The sequence below is a fragment of the Archocentrus centrarchus genome, unplaced genomic scaffold (assembly GCF_007364275.1).
Source record: "Archocentrus centrarchus isolate MPI-CPG fArcCen1 unplaced genomic scaffold, fArcCen1 scaffold_37_ctg1, whole genome shotgun sequence".
Taxonomy (NCBI): Eukaryota; Metazoa; Chordata; class Actinopteri; order Cichliformes; family Cichlidae; genus Archocentrus; species Archocentrus centrarchus.
In genome coordinates, this window is record NW_022060264.1 from 1,520,620 (window position 1) to 1,533,114 (window position 12,495).

The 12,495-nt window shown below is 41.3% G+C and overlaps 1 protein-coding gene across 1 annotated transcript in view; it reads right to left on the bottom strand.

The window, feature by feature from the left end:
* Positions 1 to 339: 339 nt before the first annotated feature.
* LOC115776733 (SH3 and multiple ankyrin repeat domains protein 3-like) overlaps positions 340 to 12,495 on the bottom strand; it is an 85,051-nt gene continuing 72,895 nt past the window's right edge. Inside the window, exon 9 of the mRNA XM_030724493.1 lies at positions 340 to 414. Coding sequence (XP_030580353.1) covers positions 340 to 414 — 75 coding nt within the window. The remainder of the gene's footprint in view (positions 415 to 12,495) is intronic.

Genomic DNA, 12,495 nt, shown 5'->3' on the forward strand with positions numbered 1-12,495 from the left:
CTTTATCAAATCCTGGCATGCAAAGTCACACAGATTATTCAACACCTCTGTAAACTGACCAGATTTGGTCCAGAACCAAAGCTCCCCTGAACCGAAGCACTGATCATTTCTCCCAGCCTAATCGGTCCTGGATTGCCCTGGAGTAAACATAAACTTTCATCCTCCTGGCAATGGTCTTGTAATCCAGTGGAAGGGATTATAGCAAGAAGTCATTTAGGAGGATCAAACCATGGGAGGATTTGAAATGTATCCCAAGAGAGATTCAGGAATATGCACTCAGTGGCTAAGGAAGAACAGATGAGGGATGGATGGATGGGGTAGAGAAGAAAATATGCTTTGTTACTCACCTATATCAGAATCTTTATGGTTCTTGATGAGCTCAGCAAGCTCAAAGTTTCCAGCAATAATGGCGACCTGGTGAGAGAAACAGATTTTTTTATTGAGACAAAGAGAGCAATTCATTACTTAATTTGTTGGACATTAAAAATAGAAATTATAAATATTTCTAAATGAACTGTTAATACATTAATAAATATTTCAAATGGAAAAAGTATTTAACGGAAAAGAACCAATTAAACTCTCAAAAAAAAACCTAATAAAATGTGTATTTTAAATCAGAATTAAAAAACAGATTTTAAAAATCCAATTTAAAAAGACCAAAAAGTAAATGGATTCAAAACTGGCAATTCCACTTTTTCAGTTCTAATCCCTTTTCATATTACCTGTTGGATTAACTATTGGATTAGCTTCTTCATTTAGCATTTCCGTGACTCTTTTGGTCCTTGGAGCTAAAGCAATGTGATGTAGGGTGCTCTCTGATTGCTTAGAACAATGTTTCTCAAACTGTGGGGGCACACCCCACTGGTGGGGCCCAGGGTCATAACAGGTGGGGTGCAAACAGGTGGGAGAAAAGTCATGTGGAACAAATGTTAAACATCAGATTAATTCTCATGGCAGAACAAGGAAATTACATTAGCAAGTAGCAACTAGCAACTAGTAGCAACCACAGTCTTTAGTGTACATAGAGCCGTCATGATGCTTTGCCATAAAGGGTGTCTATTACATATCACCTGTCCCTGTACAAGCACAAACACATTTAAAAGGACCTTTAAAGGTCTCTCTAATAGTGCAAAGCTATTGCAACAACACCAACTGCATATAAAAATCCAGGCAGTCAGGCTGTGTCTCTCTAACCCACCAGAGAGCACCTAACATTGCATCACACGTTTAATTTGCATTGCTTTTTTTTTCCAAAGACCAAAACAGTCAGGAAAATGCTAAATGGAGAACTACTTTATACATTAATAATTATTTAGATTTTTCTTTAATAATTCATCTTTTTTTTTTCTAAAAAACTATAAAGTATGTCCTCCATACTATATGAGTTTTTTACAGAATGCTTCATGAGGAAAAAACAGCTAATCTGTGATTGTTTCTAAAAGCAAGAAAGCACACAAGAAAATTACAAAAGTGGAAGCAGAAAAAAAAACAAAAAAAACTTTAATCACAATAATGAGACTCTTGCTCCCTTTTTTTGTTATGTGGTACCTCGAGATACGAGCTGCTCCACATATGAGTCTTTCGAGATACGAGCCGCGGCTTGAGCAAAATTTCTGCTCTAGATACGAGCTCAGTTCCAAGATACGAGCCGAGATTCGGGACGCCACCGATAGCTGGCACATCGGCGCTCGGTCCCACAATCCTCTTGCATCCCTCATCTCTTTTTTCAAGCTCCAGAGACATCCCTCATCTCGTTCTTCTCACGTTTTACCGCACAGAGTCAAGTAGTATCGAGTGTTGCCAGATTTTGCGATAGAAACATGCAACCAGCTCTATGAAAACAAGCCCAAAAAAAGCCCAACTGTGTTAAACTGAGGCCCCTTTTAAACTCATTTCTTTGTTTTGTCTCATTGTGTTTTGGAGCAGTGAAACCCATGTTTCTAAGCCTCAGAAGAGAAGGGTACACAGTTTTGTTTTTTTGCATGTGTGCGCTTCACGTTGAATTAAATCAGCATGGTGAGAACATATTTCACACTTGCAAAATCTGCAGAGTGCCTTTGCATCTCCCATCAGGTCCGCAGCTACTTTCTGAGGTGGACACAATTTTAGCCCCCCTTACCCCTATGCATTGCATATAGTGCATACCCACTTTTTGCGCCACTGTCTCCCATCTGAGCTCAGATCCATTTTTTAAGTGCGCTCTCTTTCTCCCACTCTTATATTTTTTTCTATATTTTCCCCACTTACTGGAGCTCATTCTTAGGGGCTCGACACATGAGGAGCGATGTCGCTCGCTCTCCATTCATTTCCTATGGAGCCTGTGCGATGAGGCGACAATCGCTTGCCCTCCTCCAGCTAAGGACCGGCGATATTCGTGCATGTGAAATTTCGAGCTCGTACACGTAGACGTGCACAGGCGACCAGGCGACGCGACACAACAAAGTTGAAAAATGTTCTACTTTTGTCGCTGTCGTGTGGCACTAAACCAATCAGCGAGGGTTTCATTGACTGACCAATGAGCGAAGAGTATGCTACACGCTGCAGTCTGCAACCACTTTCAGCACGAAGGAAAGCATTGTTTTAGCTGTGTTTGACTTTCCTATATTATATGACACTTCACGCAGTGATTATGGAGTTACACATAAAAGGCAGCCATATGGGAACGTGTTGGCGCAAGACTCACGTTAAACAGATGGATAGAGGGGACTTTTGTGCTAATATAGGATGAACGCGAGGTTGTCTTTTCTTTTGTAGAGGAGACTTAACAGAAAAATTTCTGTCAGTTCCAATAACATCTTCTGACTCCTCATCTTTATTGTCGTGTCTGACACGGACTACTTTAAAAATGTATAAATCCCTCCAATTTCATAACCAATCACATTTCTTGGAGATGAGTGACGTGAGAGCGCGATTCGCAATGCTGCCGTCGCTATCGCCTCCCGTGTGTTTGGTTTCACCCCAGTGGCGATGTGACCCATTTGTCACTGTTGTTTGTCGCTCCCCGTGTGTCGAGCCCATCACTTGGAAAGAAAGTCAAGCCCAAATAAGCAACTTCACGTTTAAAAACAAGCCCAAAAAACCGCAACCCGCGACTCACGAGATGTGCAAGCGACTTTAGAAAAAAACAAGCCCAAAGTTGCTTATAATAAGTAGACTTGGCAACACTGGTGGTATCTCGTATCTACGCTTCTTACCATGCCAGTATCCCTTCCTCCCTCCCTCTCCTCAGCCGCTATCCGTTAGCCCATCTGTCGCCAAGGTAAGATTACAGTACCGTATTTTATACATTTTTCTTTTCTTTCATCTGTGTATAATTGTCTTTTTCTTAATTAAAAACATGTATTTTTTCATAATTTGGGATATTTTGGGGATTTGTCAGAGGGCTGGAATGGATTAAATCTATTTCCTTTATTTTAAATGGGGAAAATTTGTTCAAGATAAGAGCTGCTCTACTTACGAGCTCGGCTCTGGAAAGCATTAAACTCGTATCTCAAGGTACCACTGTATATTTTTCTTCTAATTGGTAGGAGCAGGCAGTGAGTTCTCCAAGCTACATTTCGTAGCTATAATCATCTGTAGCCTGGAGTTAACCTTAACTCTAATCCTAGGCAATCAGAAGATGTCATTTTTGTTGTTAAATTCATCATTCAAGTCTTCGCAACCAGGAGACAAATAATCATCCTAACTGACAGGCACCAATAAGTATTCAACGCTTTTTGAAAAAAAGTCCATTTTAGCCTTCTCCAAAGTACAGAGTTAGTGTTCCTACTTAAGGGGACTTGGGCCTCAGAGGGTTAAAAGAAAAACATAATTGAGCACTATTACTCATGGAGGTAGTATGAGGATTGGAAAAGTGACATCATTGTGAAAGTGCCTTAAACCTACAATCTTTTTAACGGCCAGCAGAGGGCAACCCATGTGGTTGTAAAAAGATGTATAGAAGTTGTATTGCTGTCTCTTGGAAAATTACCCTCAGGTTTCTCAAGAGTTTGCCTCAGTAAACAAATCTAACATAGTACAACAGTAAGTTTTTTGATGTGTGTCAGTTAGGATGATTATTTATTTATTTTTTTGTTCCCTGATTGCAATGACTTGGGAAAAGTATCTAATTAAAACAAAAATTACAATACTGTGATTGTCTAAGGTTAGAGTTGGGTTGGGTTTGGGGTTTTCACTGATGAAGGTGTAGGAAATAGTCCTTCAGTTTTGTTACTCCTTAGGATGTACAAACTTTTTTTTCTTTTTCTATGTTTTGGTTTTACACATGTCTCTCTTCTCCCCTTTTTCATGTCAGCTGAGAGCTTTTTACTTCTGCATCTTTGTTTTAGAGAAAGTCTCAGTGGTCTGTGTGCATAATGATTTATTATTCAAAAATCTGCAGTTTTAATTTAGGCAAGGGAGCTGACAACTCTTCTTGTGCAAATGTCATTTGCATTCTTTTATTTAGACTGCTGTCCTTAAAAAATATTTCATTTGATTACAAAACATAGGGTCACTATTGTTCAGGGAAAGAGCTAGGGTCATAACTTAGATGTCAAAATACATTACAATTAACTCTATTTTTTGTTATCCTTACTATTATTAAATATTTAATATCACACTGCAAGAGCTTTTTTACATGAATCTCCATAAACAATCCTTTCACCCTAAGGTTTAAGGCATCATCAGTGATGACTGAAATCCTTTCCCTGAACCACATGTTTGAAGGCAAGAAAAAGTACTTTTTTGAAAAAATATATAAATAATTTTTGATGTGTGCTAGTTAGAATGATCTTTTTTTGTTTTGTTTTTGTTTCTAGATTTCCAAAACTTTGAAGATGAGGTTTTAAAAAGAAGAAAAATGGCATATTCTGAGAGCATAGGTTTAGAGCTAGGGTTAGGGTCATCACCAGTGATTTACACCTCAGAGAAGTGCAGCATTCAGCATTACTCATGGCATTTTGCAATAATTTTTATCTATTGTCTTATTCCTGCCAAATTACACTGACTTCATTTCAGACATTTGGATCATTACACAGAAGTGTCAGCTTTATGTGTCCACCAGAGGGTGGTAATGTGATTTCCTTCTGAGCTGATTAAGCAGGTTGTTACACTGTCAGTAACCCAGATTGTGCAGCCTTTCTCGTGCTGCTGCTTACAGTCATTTCTGCAGGCACAGAGTTTGCTGAGTGTTACAGGTTTTACAGTATGCCTTGGGTCGTGATCATGGCAGTAAAAATAATCCGGTTCATTTTTCCGCCGATGTGATGCACACATGCACTCACACACGCACGCACACGCACGCACACGCACACGCACACGCACACACACACACATCTCAGCCCAGAAGCATTATATAAGTGTACCTCCTCTGATTCCTGGAGAACAAATATTCAGGAAAGAAGTGAGGGATAGAAAATTGAGCATGTGTATTATCAAAGCATAGCTGGCTTGAGTAGTATAATGTGCTTCGTTTTTTTGGTTTTTATATATATATATATATATATATATATATATATATATATATATATATATATATATATATATATATAAAGAGCATTTTTGAGGCATACTTAGGAGTTTAAAAAGGAAATTTTTTCCACCAGTTTAACTCCTCTTGACATTTCTGTTAGCTGCATTTAGATACAAAATGGGGAAAAAAAGCTTGCGTTTAAATAAGATGTGAGTCACTGAATGTAAATTTAGGCTTATATTCTTGGTATTAAATGTGATGTTTCCTGTGAAGGAGATGGGGGAGGGGGTGCTGAATGCTTGCTGGATAGCCCACTCATTCTGAGGATCTCCCAGAGCGCATGCCACAAACTGTGACAAATCTATCACAGACTATTCTCTAGGAGTAACTCTCATCTCTGATTGAATGGGATCAGATGAGGTAAAGAATAACAGATGAAGCTGTCATTTCAACCATGACCTAAAATTAGGTTAATGCAGAACTTATTGTATCTGCAAGATGTTTGAAGCACTGAGATTTGTGTACCGCCCACCAGCAGTCATATAACAAGATAAAACCCACATCCCACACCTAAAACTTACTGCCCATTATTTTGTGTCAATAAATGATTACCCTTTTATATATGACTTGATGTCACTTTTACTTTCCCAGTTAAGCTTTCATATGGTAATTTCAGGGTGAAAAAATGTTTTGATATCTAGGTTAAAAGTTAAATATAATTTTTGATATCTGGGTTAGAATCACTTATTTTGAGAGTTCAACGCACCATGTGACATAATTTCCCCCTATATTGGATTTTGCATTTTATGGAAATCCTTCAAAAGGTCACAGTCACAAAGTTTGTCCAGTGTTTACCAAAAATGACTCAGATTATCTTTAGGCCAAGCCTCACAGAAGTTATTGCATGGATTTTTGATTTTCCAGAGTGCTTGCCCATCAGAGCCGATCGTTGACAAATTCAGGAACTGAACCGGAACTCCGTGAATCGCCACCTTATAGTCGTGGAGGGGTTTGTGTGTCCCAGTGATCCCAGGAGCTATATTGTCCGGGGGCTTGTTCCCCTGGTAGGGTCTCCCATGGCAAATTGGTCCTGGGAGAGGGTCCAGACAAAGAGCGGTTCAGAAGACCCTTTATGGAAATAACAACAAGGGAACAGTTTACCCTGCCCGGGATAGGGTTACCGGGGTCCGAACCCTGGATCCAGGCCTGGGAAGGGAGCTCGAGGGAGAGCGTTTGGTGGGCGGGCATCAGCCCGTGGTGCCCGGACAGGCGCAGCCCGAAGAGATGACACGGGCCCACCCTCCTGTAGGCCCACCACCCACAGGAGGCATCATATGGGTCAGGTGCAGTGTATGTCGGGCGGTGGCCAAGGGCGGAGGCCCTACCGGACCGATCCCAGACTATCAAGACTGGCTATTGGGACATGGAATGTCACCTCTCTGGTGGAGAAGGAGCCTGAGCTAGTGCTCAAGTTGAGAGGTACCAGCTAGATATACTTGGGCTCACCTCAATTAATGGCCTGGGCTCCGGAACCAGTCTCCTGGAGAGGGGCTAGACTCTGTTCCACTCTGGAGTTGCCCTCGGTGAGAGGCGGTGAGCTGGAGTGGGTATCCTCGTAACCCCCCGGCTTGCTGCCTGCACATCGGAGTTTTCACTGGTGGATGAGAGGGTTGTTCCCTTTGCCTTCGGGCCGGGTAACGGGTCCTGACTGTTGTTTGTGCTTATGCGCCGAATGACAGTTCAGAGTACTCAGCCTTCTTGGAGTCGCAAGGCAGGGTGCGTGAGAGTGCTTTGTCCGGTGACTTCATCATCTTGCTGGGAGACTTCAACGCTCACGTGGGCAATGACAGTAAGACCAGGAGGGGCGCGGTTGAGAGGAACTGCCTGCCCGATCTGAACCCGAATAGTGTCTTGTGATTGGACTTCTGTGCAAACCACAGTTTGTCCATAATGAACACCACATTCAAACATAAGGATATCCATAAGTGCACGTGGCACCAGGACACTCTAGGTAGCAGGTCGATGATCATTTTGTAATTGTGAGGCTATGGAAAAAGACTTTGGACAGCATCAAAGCGATTGTGGCAAACCGTCAGGCGACTCAGGAGGGGAAAGTGGTGCTCCACTCCACGGTCTATAGTGCGTGTGGGGTGCTGCTGACTTCAACTGAGGCTATAGTCGGACGGTGGAAGGAATACTTCGAAGACCTCCTGAATCCCACAGACACGCCTTCTGAGGTGGAAGCAGAGTCTGGGAATAGGGTTTAATCCCGGGATCCGGGATTCCCGGGAAATGCGATCAGAACCATTTCCCGTTTCCCGGGAAACGTTAGACGGGAAACCGGGAAAAAAGTCGCGCGCGTCGATTTGACTTTCAGAAAGAAAAGAAAGCTTCAGAATGTTAAATTTAAGGAAATATTGAGAGAAGGGTTCGTTTAATGCGAAAAGCATTACTCTTCATTTCAGGCACGTTCAGCCTCCGTTTAAGGCTTCAGCCTTCATCTCAAGCGTTTTAATAGAGGTATTACACAGTTGTGCTTTTTTCCTCTTTAATTTGTTAAAATTGTAGGCAATGTGTTTACCCTAAGGTATTTTGTATTATATAATTTAAATAATTATTATATATTGTTATATTGCATTATATAGCCTATAAAATATGCCTGCCCTGAACAATAAAGAAATATCTGTTTAACTTCGAGTGTTTCTTTTCCTCGTTTGCAGCCGCTTACTCAATCATGAATTAGGATACGGGCCTAATGTGTGAAGAAATTATCATGAAATAGATTGCTTTAACATATTTCGCTTTTAAAATGGAGTTGAGTAAAATGTATATTTTTAGGCTATAAGGATTGGCCAGTTTTTCAATAGACGATTCACAGCGAACCTACTTTAACCCTCAGACACGGTGTTATAAATTTGTTGTTGCCAGAATGGCAATGACCAAGTCCTAGTGCATTACTCAAGGCCCTGTGTTATGCCATATTATAGTGTAGTACAGTAGTTAACTTTTCAATGACTATTACAGCGTTCCACTGGTGGAGATATAGCACAACAGATGTCACCACGACAGCGTGGCTGAGCCTTTATCAATGCTGTGGAGATGAACCGTATTGTTTTGCACCAGCAGTTGTAAAATAGCTTGGTATAATTCCATGTACAATGGAGGAATATTCGAATTATATTTGTTAAGGGAGTGTTGAGGAACGATACAACACCGCATAGCTCGAGCACTCAATGTCGAGATGTAGGTTTTATTGCGTTAATCAAGCCAACGTTGCCCCCTACTGGGCATAACAGGACATAGCTGGAAAGCTACCTCTACAATATCACAATAGGTTAAGGCCGACACAGGCTACAGAAGGCCTAATTAAAATAAAAAAATAAATAAACTTTTTCCCGGGATTCCCGGGAAATGACGAGCCATTTCCCGGGAATCCCGGATTTGATTTGATTCATGTCATTTTCGGGAAAAATATTAAACCCTATCTGGGAACGAGGGGGATGGCTCGCCCATCACTGGGAGTGAGTGTCACTGAGATGGTTAAACAGTTCCTTAGTGGCAGGGCCCCTGGGGTGGACGAGATTCGCCCTGAGTTCCTGAAGGCTCTGTATGTTTTAGGGCTGTTTTTGTTGACACACCTCTGTGTAACGGGTACCGGGTCACAGCACCCGTGAGCAGCTTTACAGATAGCTGAAATAATGTAAAACAAAAAGATGACACAGGAGAAGCAGTTTGTCGTCTCTGATTCCTCCTCAGCTATATTTATTAACACATCACATATCATAAACTGTTAACTGTCCATTTTAAATCAGCATCATCTTGCTGTACACACATATATATATAATGTCTTTTTAGACATGTTTGTGTCCATAAATCACACAAATTTATCAAACATTAACTTTGCCACAATATCTTCTTTTTGTCTCTTTCTCATATCACAGATTAACACTGGTTAGTACTGTATTTTAAATATAACTTTAGAAAAAAATACCATGAGGTATTCCTGGACTCCATGTTAAACAGCAGTATGTCAATAAACACAAACTTTGAAACATATTGATTAATTTATACATTTTACTCTTCTCAGTTTTTAATCTACCTTTTAAACTAGTACAAAAATATAAACATGAAATACATAAAGAACCTTGCCACTTAATACATAGAACAAGGAGAATGAAAGTGCATTAGCTCACACACACTTTCAATAGTTAGCTGCCTGTTAGCAAAATGGCGTGCACTGCTGTCACTTTCACTCTCTGTGAGGGTCGAATCTCAAACAAAAAATAAAGCAGCTTACCTCTCATTAACACTATCGTTCTTAAATCGACTTTGTCTACAAATATTAACTAGCAGTTACACCCATTTTCCTTACAGTTTCACACACAACATACCTGAAATAATGAAAAACAAAAGGATAACATGGGAAAAGCAGCTTGCCGTCTCTGATTCCTCCTCAGCTATGAGGGGAATGCACGAGCTGCAGGCATACCACCATCTCACAGTGCCTCCTACTGGTGGGAGCGGAGTAACTGCATACACACTCAATATTTAACACAGTGTGAACCAAAAATTGACCTATAAATACAAACAAAATATATCTGCCAAAAACATTATAGACCTTATTCAAATGCTTATTTCTAATTACATTCACATGTGAACACACACTTGTGGGGTTCACATCTGCAACATCGCGTGGAGATCTGGGGTGGTGCCACTGGATTGGCAGACCAAGGTGGTGGTCCCTATCTCTAAGAAGGGAGACCAGAGGGTGAGCTCCAACTTTCGGGGGATCACACTTCTCAGCCTCCCCGATAAGGTCTATGCCAGGGTGCTGGAAAGGAGGGTCCGCCCATTAGTCGATCCTTGGACCCAAGAGGAACAATGCAGTTTTTGTCCTTGTCATGGAACGCTGGACCAGCTCTTTATCCTCTCGATGATATTCGAGTGGGCGTGCAAGTTTGCCCAACCAGTCTAAATGTGCTTTGTGGTATCCAGGTATCCTGTGGGAGGTGCTGCGGGAGTATGGGGTGTCTAGTCCGTTGTTGCGGGCCATTCAGTCCCTGTACATCTGCAGTAAGAGCTTGGTCCGTATAGCCAGCAATAAGTCGGACTTGTTTCCTGTGGGTGTTGGACTCCGCCAGGGCTGCTCTTTGTCATCGATTCGGTTCATAATTTTTATGGACAGAATTTCTATGCGTAGCCAGGTGGCGGAAGGCTTCTGCCTTGGTGGCCTCAGAATCTTGTCTCTGTTCTTTGCAGATGATGCAGTCCTGTTGGCTTCATCAGGTGGTGGCCTCCAGCTCACAGTGGAACGGTTCGCAGCCAAGTGTGAAGCGGCTGGCATGAGAATTAACACTTCTAAGTCTGAGGCCATGGTCCTCAGCTGGAAAAGGGTGGAGTGCTCTCTCCGGCTCAGGGACGAGTTCCTACCCCAGGAGTTCAAGTATCTTGGGATCTTGTTCACGAGTGATGGGAGAAAGGAACGGGAGATTGACAGACGGATCAGGGCTGCGTCTTCAGTGATGAGGATGCTGTACTGGTCTGTCGTGGTGAAGAGGGAGCTGAGCATAAAAGCGAAGCTCTCAATTTACTGGTCGATCTACATTCCTACCCTCACCTATGGTCACGAGCTTTGGGTAGTGACCGAAAGAATAAGATCGCGAATACAAGCGGCAGAAATGAGTTTCCTTCGAAGGGTGGCTGGCCTGCGTCTTAGAGATAGGGTGAGGAATGCGGCCATTAGGGAGGGGCTCAGAGTAGAGCCGCATCTCCTCCACATCGAGAGGAGCCAGTTGAGGTGAAACTTTTTCCAGGTTGCAAATTTTATCCCATTTTCATGAAACTTATGTCTGATCTTCAGAGCAAGCCTTACAAAAGTTTTCACATTTCATTTTGGTTTGCATAAGCATTTTTCCATAACAATGAATCGAATTTTGTGGCAAAGCTGCCAAAAAGGAAGTGACCTTATATTTCAGCAACACTTTGACCTATTAAGACCAAACCTCACAGTAAGCTTTTGGACCCCGCCTTGAGGACGCAGAAGGAATTTGGTGTTTTTACACCTCTGGGGCACTGTAATTAACAAAAGTGTGTTTTACCATACAACTTGCTTGCAGATCTTAACAGCTCTTCCTTGCTATTCTTACAATTTGTTTCCTAGCAATAGTTGTGTCTATTTCTTTTTGTCATTTTCAATTATGTATTTGAGTTTATATTTTTAAGCCTAATAGCATACACACTAATGACGTAAGTAAAACAGTTTTACTTGACATTTAATATCACACTGTAATAATATCTTTAAATGTTCTACCTTGTATCTGCATTAAACTTTACTGTAAATGATCATAACAAAAGTCATTTGGATGTGGAGCAGTTTTATGGCAACACTTTGTGTTTAATGCAGCAGCAGGTGCAGGAGCTTGTAGCCTCTTCGTTGATACCGGTCAGAGGCAGTTACAGTGACTTCTGTGTATTCAAGATTAATCATGGTACCCAGTCATGATCACACTATCACATTTCACAAGCTGGTTTGCCTAAAACAAAAGCATAAAGATGTTGTTTGTATTGCAGCAGTCCTGCAGCATGTAACCATGTAACAGTTAGATGTGTGTGTAAAGTGTTAACGATAGCACCTAGTCAGGATAACACTCACTTTTCACTTAAACCTTTCAAAAGCTGTTTTAAAAAACAAAAGCATAAAGTTTTTCTTTGATTTTCTTTGCACTGCCATTTAGGTGCAGACAAGATAACTGCCACATCTAAGGTGTGCAATGTAGCAACAGACCTGTGACATATAAACAGTTCATTATTATAATTATAACATACCAATATGGACAAGAACATATCTGAAATGTTGTTGAGGGTGATGTTTTTCCTTTTTCCAACTGCTACTCAAGTCATACATTGTTGGCTCTGTAATCTTAGCTCCTTGTTGCTGCTTCTGGAAAGTGTCAAAATTTAACTCAATTCCATAAAGGGCTCCCATTATCGTCATATATTATTTTACAGCACAGCAGTTCACCATTCTGATGTCTCTAATGCCA